The 13,922-nt window shown below is 45.1% G+C and overlaps 1 protein-coding gene across 1 annotated transcript in view; it reads right to left on the bottom strand.

Moving 5' to 3' along the window:
- Positions 1–13,922, bottom strand: part of FBN3 (fibrillin 3) — a 181,428-nt gene that overhangs the window by 133,946 nt on the left and 33,560 nt on the right. The window contains exons 3-4 of the mRNA XM_075611661.1: positions 8,419–8,501; positions 4,102–4,200 (exon numbers count right to left, since the gene is read on the bottom strand). Coding sequence (XP_075467776.1) covers positions 4,102–4,200; positions 8,419–8,501 — 182 coding nt within the window. The remainder of the gene's footprint in view (positions 1–4,101; positions 4,201–8,418; positions 8,502–13,922) is intronic.

Raw genomic sequence — 13,922 nt, 5'->3', positions numbered from 1 at the left:
ACGTGTTTTTTTTTAATAAATAGGTCTCCAGAGCTGACCCATGTTAATTTCAGCCACTGAGACCCACTGCTCCCCGAGATACAAACCTGCATATGGGGGGCCGGTAGCGGCTCTGCAGGTTTAAATCTCAGGGTCACGCGGGCCAATAGGAAGCCCCAAGGGAAAACGTCTTGGCCCATGTGATGCGGGACTTTAAAGCTGCCATTCCGCTTGTTCCACGTAGCTGCTCCCGGCACCCCCTACAGCGGTAAGTATCTCTGGAAGCAGGGAGTCCCTGGAGCTGAAATTAATGTTACGTGGGTGTTATTCATTGAACTATAATAGTGCAGAACGGGGCACATTGTAGTCAATAAGAGTTTCCGAGTGGTATTTCCCAATTGACACTATCGCAGTTTAATGAATAACCAGCTATGGTCTAGATCAGGGCTGGCCAGCTTGTGGCCAGAAATGGCATTTGGAATGCTCCACATGCATCCACCATTTCCCCACCGTCGGTGCATCGGACTGGCGCCGGAAGTTACACTGGCGACACACTTTATTCGAGCTCGGCTAGTCCCACGAATTCGGGTATACCCGGGTGTATTGAGGTTTGTGACTGTTTTCTGCCCGAGTGCATTGAGTTATTTTCCGGCAGGGATTGAAGCATTTTATTCCCGTTGGCTGCAATACTGCACACTACATATATATATACTGCATTACAATTCATGAATTTATGCCATCTGGTAGACACGCGAAGCATTGCAGCCTATTAAATCCTAATCATTATCATTTAACAGATCAGCCGCCCGTCAGCCAGGCATGAACCCAGGCTGGGAAGGCAAATGCAACGGGGCATGTCAGAGGTGAGGAGCGGCGCATTCCAGGTATCTGCCAGGTACATACCGGGTATTTGCTCGAATAAAGTGTGTCGGTGCAGTAGGCCTGCCCGAAAGTTGGGCCCATCTTCCGCATCCACCTGGGCCCCAGCTCCCCAGAGGAGGAGGGCAATTTGAGTGAGAGAGGAAGAAGGGGAGGGGGGGATTGCGTGAGAGGAGGGTGGGGGGAATTGAGTGAGAGAGGAGGAGGGGGCTACCCCCTTTCTAGATCCACAGAAGGGTGATAAGCTTTCGCACGCCTCAGCTCACATTGATAGGAATGGGAGTAAAGGCGTGTAAAGCCCCCTTTTGTGGATCTCGTCCTATGTGTGATGGCGCTGCGATGTCGAGAGCACCACTACTACCATTCAGCTTCCTTTTAAAAAATGCTCTCCGCCTTTCTCTTTTTATAGCACAAATCATTCTAAAATAAGACTTTGCCCTAATGGCTAGAATGTAATAAAATCAGTAAGTCACTACGGCCCCGAGAAATAAAGGGCTGGATATTTTGCCTTTATACAGAGTAACTTGTGCCAAATTTAAACGTTAGCATTTTCCCCCATTGTCCAAAAAACACAAATGAGCTAAATCCCTCCAGCTTTGCTTTCTAACATTCCTGATAGTGCATGGGGACCCTTTTCTCTGTATCCCGCTTTAAGGCACGCTCTGGGTTTGCTGGAGGCTACTATCAGCAATGCCAAAACAAACACTCATTTAATTAGACCAGACTGGGAAACCAAAGCCAGGCTGAGAGAGAGCGAAATCAAGTTTCACTAAACAACTTCCAATTAAAACTCTCCCTAAAAGTGAGTTTTCAGCCTCAAAAAAAAAATAAGGAATATACTGAAAATAAACGTGTTGCACTGTACACTGATAATGAGATTCTCCAGCAGCTTCTCCTAAACTTCGTTTAAGAACAAATAAATATGACCATTTTAAAATAACCTATAGCAGCGAAGTTTATCCGTGGTCCTCTAAGGACCCACTAGCTCCAGGGATATTTGGTCTCTATTCGGCCAGACAAGATTATATTCTTGTCCGGTGGGCACAAAATGGCCACCGGTGTCAGTCTCATTTTGGAGGCCAATTGAGAGCCCACAGCATCATCAGGAGATGAGAATACTACTGCCTATTGCTGACCCTTTGGCCTTATTTGTAGTTTCTTTTGTATCTCAATCCGGCACAAAAAAATCTATCAGCCAGTGCAGGCAATACTAAGGTCCTTTATCCTACTGTAAGGTCCTTCATACTCCTGTAAGGTGCTTCATACTCCTTTAAGGTCCTTCATCCTCTTGTAAGGTCCTTCATCCTCTTGTAAGGTCCTTCATCCTCTTGTAAGGTCCTTCATCCTCTTGTAAGGTCCTTCATCCTCTTGTAAGGTCATTTATACTCTTGTAAGGTCCTTCATACTCCTGTAAATTCCCTTATCCTCATGTAAGGTATTTCATACTCCTATAAGGTCCTTCGTAGTCCTGCAAGGTCCTTCATACTCCTGTAAGGTCCTTCATCCTCCTGTAAGGTCTTTCATACTCCTATAAGGTCCTTCGTAGTCCTGCAAGGTCCTTCATATTCCTTTAAGGTCCTTCATCCTCCTGTAAGGTCTTTCATACTCCTGTAAGGTCCTTCATCCTCCTGTAAGGTCTTTCATACTCCTGTAAATTCCTTCATAGTCCTGAAAGGCCCTTCATATTCGTGTAAAGTCCTTCATCATCCTGTTAGGTCCTTAATACTCCTGTAAGGTCTTTCATCCTCCTGTGAGGTCATTCAAACTCCTGTAAGGTTCTTCATACTCCTGTAAGATCCTTCATCTATCTACCTGTAAGGTCATTCATCCACCTGTGAGGTCCTTTATACTCCTATAAGTTCCTTGTTTGTCCTGTAAGCTCCTTCATAGTCTTGTAAGGTCCTCCATCCTCCTGTAAGGTCCTTCATCCTCCTGGAAGGTCCTTCATCCTCCTGGAAGGTCCTTCATCCTCCTGGAAGGTCTGTTGTAGGCATTCTTTTAATTCTTTGACAGTATTTGACTGATAAAATTGCCCAAGCCCTGATGTCCACAATATATATATATATATATATATATATATATATAAGCAATACGATACCGTTTGAGCGAATATCAGAGGCAGCACTCCACAAAGTTGTCAAAAAAAGTTTTGTATTTAGTGAGACATGGTTACTATGTCTCACTAAATACAAAACTTTTTTTGACAACTTTGTGGAGTGCTGCCTCTGATATTCGCTCAAACGGTATCGTATTGCTTATTTGATTTATATAGGATTTGCACCCACCTATATCTACCTGATGGAGTGCCTTATTCTCATCTATTCACTATATATATATATATATAAATATATATATATATATATATCAGTCTGTAATCATGTGTGTGTCTGTGTGTTTTGTGTTACATGTCGGAGTGTGTGCATGAATTAGTATTTATTTAGAATATGTTATCACTATGTGTGTGCATCAGTGTGTTAATGTGTGTATTTTAGTACATGTGTGCAGTGGTTAAAGCACCCAACTGTCCCACCTGCTCACCGTTTTTATTGTATTGCACTTATCTGAAGCAATGCTGATATGTGGTCCCCGACTTCACGGGATCCCGCAGTGCACTGGGTAGGTTTTTACGCCGGGCAAGAACAGAATAGAGTCAGACTCCCTCCAGCAGCCAATACAAAGTCGCAACGTCATCGGGAGATGACATTGCGACTTTCTATCTGTAACCCCTGGCAAAAACGTATTTCTGTATTTTTTTTGTGTGTCAAAACTGGTACATAGAAACAGACAAATATCTGAAGAACCAAGGGGGGATGGAAGGGGGGGGGGGAGAGAGAGAGAGAACCTGATTAAAACTGTACATGTGAGGTATATGGAAGTCTCTATCATATCCCCCTCTCCCTCCCCTCACAGTCAGTGGTCGAAGAATAATGGTACTAAAAGGTACCACTACACAAGCTTATACTTCAAGAGAAAATGTATTTATTTTAGGAAGCCACTCTCCCTTTCTGAGCATAGATATTATATAAATCTAGAATATAGTACAGCTTTTTTACAATTTAAGTACCACTACTTTTTTTAAGCCCTTTCATCTGACAGGTGTATATGTTGAGGTCCCTAAGTCTCTTTACAGGCCCAAAAGGTTAATACAGTGTCCTCTGCTGATAACATATAGTCATGCATCTTGCTACGGTGGCACCAGCAAGCAACAGGAATAAATGTTCATTAGCGTGTTCTTCCTCTTACCTCCGCCAGCACCGCAGTTCGGGGAGAGCTGTCCGTTGGGACAGGTGCACATGTTGGGCCGGGAACAGAATCCGTCTCCACAAGAGTTCCGGCAAATCGCTGAGAGGGAGAAGAGGGAGAGGTACGTTACACAGTGTACCCAACTGTCACGGCTTAGGAGGTTCCCTTCTTGTAGAGAACACGACAAACAGCTTCTGGATTGCGGTGGCAGGGGAGGAAAATCGGTGGCAGGGGAGGGAAATCGGTGGCAGGGGAGGAAAAGCAGCCTCAGGGGAGGAAGAGCGGTGTCAGGGGAGGAAGAGCAGCGTATGGGGAGGAAGAGCGGTGTCAGGGGAGGAAGAGCGGTGTCAGGGGAGGAAGAGCGGTGTCAGGGGAGGAAGAGTGGTGTCAGGGGAGGAAGAGCGGTGTCAGGGGAGGAAGAGCGGCGTCAGGGGAGGAAGAGCGGAGTCAGGGGAGGAAGAGCGGCGGCAGGGGAAGAAGAGCGGCAGCGGCAGGGGAGGAAGAGCGGCGGCAGGGGAGGAAGAGCGGAGGCAGGGGAGGAAGAGCGGTGGCAGGGGAGGAAGTGCGGCGGCAGGGGAGGAAGAGCGGAGGCAGGGGAGGAAGCGTGGTGGCAGGGGAGGAAGAGCGGTGTCAGGGGAGGAAGAGCGGCGTCAGGGGAGGAAGAGCGGAGTCAGGGGAGGAAGAGCGGCGGCAGGGGAGGAAGAGCGGCGGCAGGGGAGGAAGAGCGGAGGCAGGGGAGGAAGAGCGGCGGCAGGGGAGGAAGAGCGGCGTCAGGGGAGGAAGAGCGGAGTCAGGGGAGGAAGAGCGGAGGCAGGGGAGGAAGAGCGGCGGCAGGGGAGGAAGAGCGGTGGCAGGGGAGGAAGAGCGGAGTCAGGGGAGGAAGAGCGGCGGCAGGGGAGGAAGAGCGGTGGCAGGGGAGGAAGAGCGGAGGCAGGGGAGGAAGAGCGGCGGCAGGGGAGGAAGAGCGGCGGCAGGGGAGGAAGAGCGGAGTCAGGGGAGGAAGAGCGGCGGCAGGGGAGGAAGAGCGGCGGCAGGGGAAGAAGAGCGGAGGCAGGGGAGGAAGAGCGCCGGCAGGTCAAATTGGGAAGTGTATTTTAAACAACTTTTTAAACTTTGAAATACCTCCAGCGTAACCAAATGCTTTTGGGTGTATTCATGATCTTTACCAAATCTCTTTTGTGTTGAGATGGTTTGCAAACTCCTGTATACACAGGTTCATTGTTGATCAACACCTTTCTCCCTTTTTTGCTTGGTTTTAATTAATTATGCTGCCATCATTAGCCAGGGAGATTAAGGGAAAGTACTATAATTACCAGACATGGTTAAAATTAAATAGGCCTGAAGAAAACCGAAACATGACCCTTTTTTTTTACACAGTAAGCGAAATTTCCCTGGGTGATTGAATCCATTACACTAAGACTTATTTTGTCCGCCGCATGGGACTGGTTTAATTTTTTTTACAAATTACAATTACACAGTTCATGCAATTATGTTGTCTTTAGCTTAGGTTCTCATTCAATAAACTGTGAAGCCGCTTCCCTCTGCTAGAGAAGATTTCAGTCCAACTCATTTGAACAGAGCTGATCTCTTCTCTAGCACTGGGAGTTCACCTTCAAACTGGTTGCACAAGTCGTTTTAACCTCCAGTGACTACAGAGCCCTCCTGCCACCTGCATAAGCAAAGCACAGGAAATCCCCCAAGGGCCCTTGTGAGAAACATTTACCATATAAGGCTCTATCCCATATAAATAAGTCCATATGCCATTTTTGTAACAACTCGGGGGAGAACTAGCAAACATCCCTGCATGTCACTGACCTTAGATGCCACAACATTAAATGATTCAGCAGTAACCCCCCTACCCCTAAAAAAAAAAAACCCCACTGCTATTCTTCTTCTGAATGGCTTTATTATTTTTTTCAGTCAACACCGGAGGACCACCCTGCTTTAAAACCCTGACATCACTTTTTCGGGATCAAGAACAGACTTTGCTCTTCTGAGCAGTGTCATTAAAATAATACTCGCCTGCACATCTGCTTATTCCTTTTCTCCCCTCGTTTTAAAGAATTAATATTTTTTTCAATATGGAAGTATTACATTTTGTAACGGTTTACAGGGAGCGGTTTCTCCACAATTTACATTTTCTTAAGACGATAAAGTGATCCCCAGGTTCTGTAACCTGGAATTTCATGTGTTGTTGTTCTAAGTAGGAAAAAGGCAGCTAGAAATATTTCCGCTAATTTTGAAAAAAATTGACAACTTTGTTTTACATTTGATTTACTTTTCCAGCAGTATTTGTGAAAAGTCTAAACAAAATCTTTATGGGGTTCTAAGCTATAGGGTGCTATGTACTGTATGAAGACTCGAATTTGATGAGTGTACAGTGTTCAAGAATCATTTAATAACCTAAAATAATTAGCGACATACTGTATGTTAATGTCATTATAAGTCTTATATAAGTTGCAAGTCTTAATACAAACTAATGTAAGAGATATTCAATATGTGTACATGAATATAGAAGATATATACATTTCTTCCATCTCTATCTCACCAGTATTCAGGTGCACAGGTTATTTATTTTTTTAACTTTATGTTCCACAATGTTTTATGGGGTACAGAAAAGGGAGCTCGGGGTGGGATCATATGGATACAATATCATAGACATTGAGGTGCTGTACAATTGAATATGGCCAATATGAGCACCTGTCACAGAATAGGTAAAAGAAGACGAATGTGGGGAGGAGAGTGAGGGGATTCAGCAACCAGGGAGGTGGTGGGGGGGGGAGGGGAGGGAAGGAAAGATGGGCCCTCCATATCCGGCTTCAACGTGACCTGGACCCTATTTTATTAACCCTGCTGTCAGCACGGTCATATGGAGATCACTCATATCGAGATCACTCATATCGAGGTCACGGTATTATCGAGATCACGGTCATATAAAGATCACTTTTTTCGAGATCACGGTCATATCGAGGTCACGGTAATATGGAGATCACGGTCATATAAAGATCACTTACATCGAGATCACGGTCATATCGAGGTCACGGTCATATCGAGATCACGGTCATATCAAGGTCACGGTCATATCGAGATCACGGTCATATCGAGATCACGGTCATATAAAGATCACTTACATCGAGATCACGGTCATATCGAGGTCACGGTCATATCGAGATCACGGTCATATCGAGATCACGGTCATATCGAGGTCACGGTCATATCGAGGTCACGGTCATATCGAGATCACGGTCATATAAAGATCACTTACATCGAGATAACGGTCATATCGAGATCATACAGAACCGCGTAGAGTTCGTACACCGCTTCAGTCTAGGACCACACTCCATGTCTAATCCAGGCTACCATGTTATTGAACATTGAGTTGTTTTATCCCTTAGGAAGGCTGTGATCTTTTCCATGGTACGGACGTGACATATGCTGCGTCTGATTAACTTGATTGACTTAAACGAACTTATATTGGGCACTGATATTATTATGGGGCTGCTATGCTGCATCTGGTAGATACACTGTTTTTTAATGGGAAACATTGCTGACTGGTGAAGCGTCAACAGAGCAACTATGTTCATATATATACGGGCGCACTAAGAAATGTGTCTAATAAATAATAAAACGTTGAAGCACACACAGCACATGAAATAGTTTTTACATTGGCGCAGAGAGACACACTTATTTGCTTTTCTTATGTGCGTCTCTTTTACGACAAAATCACTTATAGTGACGCTGTATACATAGCCCCCTAGTAGCTGTAATGGTCCTGAAGCTTAGTTGCAGGGTGTTGATATCTTTTAAGGGTCCAATATGACATTTCTTCATAGAAATAATTATAGTGAACAGAGATTTACTAGCCTCACAGATGCATTTGATGAGGAGACCTGTGAGGTTTGGAAAGTTCTGTACACGTGAAGAGACCTGTGAGGTTTGGACAGCTCTGTTAACATGTGAAGAACAGACCTGTGAGGTTTGGAAAGTTCTGTGCATGTGAAGAACATGCCTGTCAGGTTTGGAAAGTTCTGTGCATGTGAAGAACATGCCTGTGAGGTTTGGAAAGTTCTGTACACTATAATTTCATCTATAAAGAACTCTCATGCTAGTCACTTAAAAGGTATCACAATTTACAACAAACCTTTCACTTTACGGGGGGAAAGGGTTTTAAGCAAGACAGTGTCTCTTGGCTGTTTGTTTTGCAATCTTTAATATGCAATGCATTTATCTGTTTAGATAATGTGAGAAAACGTTTCATACGTGGACATATTGAGCACATACTCCACATTTCAATAGCAAAAAAAATGTAATACTTACGAACAATACACTGATTTCCTCCTGGTAACGTTTTCCATCCAGGGCAGCAATAAGAGTGGAACCTGGATCCACAAACATTAGGTCTGAAAAACAATACAATTACAAACTTTTAGCCTGGTTTGCTATGGGCTTGAGAGGTTATAAAGCATTCTGTCTCTGTCAAAAACAAAAATATATTTGTTATTATGACCCAAAGAGCTTACAATCTAATTTTTGCAGAGCAATACATTGCTGGCCCCATTTGGGGAAAGGGCAGCCATTACTGTAACCAAACAATCAAACTAATGGGCTGGCAGTGACTTCTATGTGTGATTGAAACTTCGGAGCAGTTCACCAGACTTATTCAGAAGAGTTGACATGTGTGCCCTGTGTCTCCCCCATCTTGACACTCTCCTTATGTAAAAACAAATGGCAGAGGTACAAGCCAGAGGTTTTGTGTTATACTGTACCTCCTGCCTGCTCAAGGTTATACAAGCAGTGTTGCAGATCTCCACCCAATGCTAATGAGTAGACCTCATAAAAGGCCTGCACAGGCTAAGGACGACCAGCCTAGCCAACAACACTTAGATGCAGTAAAGAAAAACAACTATTAATACCTTGCAGACACTGACCTACCTCTTAACTCTAATGAATGCAAAACCATTCTTTTAACAAAATATGCCCTTTTATAACCCAAGTGGTATAAAAAAAAAAAGCTGTGTAATGCAGCAGGCATAAGCTTATCTGGATCCATGTTAAATTTGACAAGTAAAGAGTGATACACTGTGAGTCCTCATTTGTATGTCATTACCCAGAATCCTTGGCTGCAGTGGAAGCATTGTATGCTAAGAGATAATCGGGAAAGGTAGGGTTGGCGACTTGTCTGAGAAATGCAAATGTACCCCCTAATGGTACCCTTATTTCCTGTATGGTGGACGTTTATTGTCACTATTTTTACCCACCATCACTTGTTTGGTGTCTGGTTATAACACATTCTGCACGTGGTATTATGCATGTTACTAGACATTCTGGCGACAATGTCAAAATCTCTCGACTGCGAAATTGCAGGAAAAATTTGGCATAGAAACAGCACCAAATTCAATGAAGGGAAAAGGTCCCAGGGCTTTCAATTGAGTCCTCTTTCTTGGGTAAACCTGGTGTTACTTTTTAACCCAATGTACCCGAGTTCTGGAAGACTGTTGTTTTTTTTTTAAATGCCACTCGTAATGTTAATCAGTGTAAAATAGAACAGTAAAAATGACTTGCAAAAAAATAAATAAAAGCATGCATAATAATAAAAATGACACATTATATATATATATATATATATATATATATATATATATATATATATATATATATATACACAAATGTAAATACAACTGTATGCTCATCTGCATGTCTTAGGCAGGTCTGCAACCCCGCCTTTCACCATTATCACCCAGCACACAGCACTGCCACTGCAGCAAGGGATTCTGGGAAATGACATGCAAATGAGCACACAGTGCCACTTTTTGCTTCAAAAACCATTTTTAACATGGTTCCCTATAGGCTTAAGCTTGCTGCATGGTCACAGCTTATATATACAAAGATGAATAAATATTTCCAATGAAAATGCAAAAACCCATTTACATAGAAATCGAAATGAGAATTCAATACATTTAGAAATCTGCACGGTGTGCTTTTATTGTATTTCTTTGTATTTAGTATAACCAGAGGGGAAGAGAAAACGGCATATTTCAAAACCGTCGCTACATAGCTCCAGAGCAGGGCTGGCCTACTCCAGTCCTCAAGGGCCACCAGCCGGTCAGGTTTTCAGGATATCCCTGCTTCAGCACAGGTGGCTCAATCATTGGCTCCGTCAACGACAAGAACGACTTGAGCCCCTAAATGAGCCACCTGTGCTGAAGCAGGGACATCCAGGAAACCTGACCGGTTGGTGGCCCTTGAGGACTGCAGTAGGCCAGCTCTGCTCTAGCAATATAGAAGTCTCTACCTGGGATAGAGAAAAATGTGAGGAGGTATGTGACCGCAATTGCCGTATAGCTCATGCGCGTCCCCCGTGTGACCTGATCGTTGGCTCATTTGACAGTGGCTTTTTGTTTTTTCACACCAGGGCCAAAAAGTTGTGTTTTTAAATATCTCAAGGAGAGGCCTGATTCCTGGCGTTATTAACCCTTTAGCTGCCTCTGTCAGTGATGAGTTACACATAATAATAATAATAATCATCATAGCATAGCTGTTGTTCATGGTCCTAGACTTTTAATTTAAACCGGATAATATCGCCATCTGGACATTATTATGAGAAGGAGGAGTACGTGAATTTCTTGCTTTTGAACAAATTAATTCCATTGGGGGAATGCATAGCTGAAATCCATTTGCATGATCTCAGACACATAATCTTCAAGGCTGAAAAAATCCCGGGGTCAAGAACACATCTCATTCATTTTTCTACCTTAACCCCCTCTGTTCCTACAGGGGGATACAAAGTTCCTCGATCATCTAACACAGATGTGTCTCGAGATCCCGTTTCAATATGCTGTGAAGACAACTTCCCCTTGCTCAGGAAGATTTCAGCTCCATTCATGTGAATGGGAAGATGACTTCATAGCGTATTTATATATCAAGCTGCTGCTTTATCATTTTCCTCCTGATCACAAACTAAGCTGTAGATTCTTCAAGTGAGAACAACGAGGGAGCGGTTATATGGTGCAATAGAAGGGGTTAGACAGGAGTTATGGTAGCAGTTTTATATGGAGCAACGGAAGGGATTTGGAAGGAGTTATAGGGAACAATTATATGGCGCAATAGGAGGAGTTAGGAAGGAGCAATAGGTAGTGGTTATATGGTACAAAGATAGGGTTAGAGAGGTTATAGGGAGTGGTTATATGGTACAAAGATAGGGTTAGAGAGGTTATAGGGAGTGGTTATATGGCGCAATAGAAGAGGGTAGGGAGGGGTTATGTGGAGCAATAGGAGAAGGTAGAGATGAGTTATAAGGAGCAATAGGAGCAGTTAGGGAGAGGTTATATGACGCAACAGGAGCAGGTAGGGACGAGTTATATAGAGCAACAGTAGGCATTAAGCTAAGGCCCCAGTGTGTGTGCGACGGGGTGCCTGGCGGTGCTCATTCCAGGCAGCAGCGCGACCAGGTGGACTCCTGGCTACGTGCGACGGGCAGGCGTGGTGAAGGCGCAGCCATGACGTCACGTGGCTGGTTCGTCTTCATTGGCTGAACTGCCACCGTGACGTGGCCAACGCTCGGCCGCCGCACCAAAAGACAAAAATCTTGTCTTTTGGCCAAGGCGGACGCACACACGCCGACTGGGGCCTGCCGCATGAAAAGCTGTACCATGTGTGCGGCGCACACTCCGTGACCACTGGGGACCTGGCCTTAGGGAGAAATTAGAAGGAGTTGACGAGTTTTAGGGAGCTGCTAAAGAGGCTGACGTATCAAGGTAAATGTGAAGCAAGATTGTGCAAATTGTGTCACTTTCACCTTGCGTCTCTTTCCATCAATGTATCAAGATCTTTGCTCCAAGTTTTGAGCTTGTAATTTGTATAGTCAATAGGAGGAGTTACATGATGCACAGATTATAATGAGACGTATCAAACACTACATCACTTTTTTTTTTATCCTGTATTGACATATATTTTTTTTAAATCGTCCAGGTCTAAAGTTCTGTAAACCTTTCTAGGTAATAATTTGCCTAAAATGTAAGAAACACCTTATATTTAACGCAAACAGTACATGCAGTAATGCAGAGGTTGCCAACTCCAGTCCTCAAGGGTCACCAACAGGTCAAGCCCTAGGCCCGGGCCATAGAGGGGGGAGCCGGGCTGAACCGCGCGGACGCTGAGGCTCGCCTGCAGAAGCTGTGCGATTCCACGCACATACAGGTGAGCCAGCGTCCGCGATCGGAGGTGGGGGGAGACTGAGGGAGGCGGGGCAGTGACGTCGCTGGGCCAATCGCCCGCGACGCACTGACGTCGACGTCACGGCGCCGAAGTCACGGCGCTGTGACGTTGACGCAGCCCCACTCTCATTGGAAGTTTTCAGCCGACAGCGCGCTGAAAAACAGCTTGGCGCTCGGCTGAAAACTCCAAAGCCTCCGCACGCCTGCGGACGCTCGCGCGAGCCCCCTCTCAAGACATCCTCATTGAGGATGCAGGGGCTCAGCGCTGAGCGTCCGCACGCCTCAGCACGGCCTGTCCTTGTATGGACTCGGCCTTAAGGATATCCCTGCTTCAGCACTGGTGGCTCAATCAGTGGCTCAGTCATTGATTGAGCCACCTGTGCTGAAGCATGGATAACCTTAAAACCTTACCTGTTGGTGGCCCTTGAGGACTGGAGTTGGCCACCCTTGGAGTAATGTGTCAAAACAAACTTCTATTACTACTTTTGTTTACATGTATATATCTCCCCCATAGAGAGCAGTAGGAGGAGATAGGGAGCAGTCATAAGGCACATATGGTAATGGCATACAGGTGAGGTTCTGGAGCAAATGAGCGATGCACATATTATGTGATTTATCTGATTCTGTGCAATATAAATTTAACAGGTTTGAAGTGTAGTGCAAACGTCCCTCACTAAGGCCGATCTCATGGTTGCGGCGCGGGCGTGCGCTACCGTGCGCACCACCGTATGCACTCCTGCAGCCCTAGCAATGTGTGCGCTAGGCTGCAGGAGATTGGGGAGGCAATCGGGGGCGTGGTGGGGCGGCGTGGCGAACGCATCACGGAGCTGGTTCGTCCTCATTAGCTGAACCAGCTCACGTGACGCTGACGTCACGCGACTGCAGCCCGAAATCTCAATTTGAAATGTCTCTGCAAAATGTAGCAGCGTCAACGTGCGCAGTGCTGCAGGCACTTGAGGAACTACCATAGGCATTCAGGTAAGAGTCACGGAAGTGCACATGGACGCGAGTGCGCGCACGTAGCGACGCCGCCACCACGAGCTCGGCCTAACAGTTTGCTCCAGTAAAAGTGCTGTTTGCATTTGACGAAGCAGCAAGCAATTATTTTTTTTAAACAATGCCCAAGGGATCTATGTATCAAGGCAAAAGTGGAACAAAAAGTGGGGCAAAATATCTGCACCATATGTATCAAAGGAAAAATTCCCATTGAACTCAATATGATTTTGATACATATGGTGCAATTGTTTTGCCCCAGAACTGCTACACTTTTGCCTTGATACATATGTACCATTAGACTCCTTGGCGTCTCACTGTGTTTAATATTAAGGTGTCTGTACTGGTATGGATCTGCAATGTACATTGTCGCCAAAGCTCTGAAGTGTCAACTTATACAGTAGATATATACTGGATAATACAAATGACTTCCCACCTACGATGCACAGATAGTTGCCCTGCACGGCAGGATACATTAAAGGAAAACATATCAGCTGCAGAACAGTCAAAAGGTCGTTCGTCGTGAGTGTGGGCTGCATGAATATGCAGGTGCAGGTTTGTGATGCTATTGGGGAGGAGAGACCCTCATGAACTGAGAACCAGGAGATGCAGGTT

Source organism: Ascaphus truei, chromosome 8 (assembly GCF_040206685.1).
Source record: "Ascaphus truei isolate aAscTru1 chromosome 8, aAscTru1.hap1, whole genome shotgun sequence".
NCBI lineage: Eukaryota > Metazoa > Chordata > Amphibia > Anura > Ascaphidae > Ascaphus > Ascaphus truei.
This window is presented reverse-complemented; position numbering and strand designations above follow the sequence as displayed.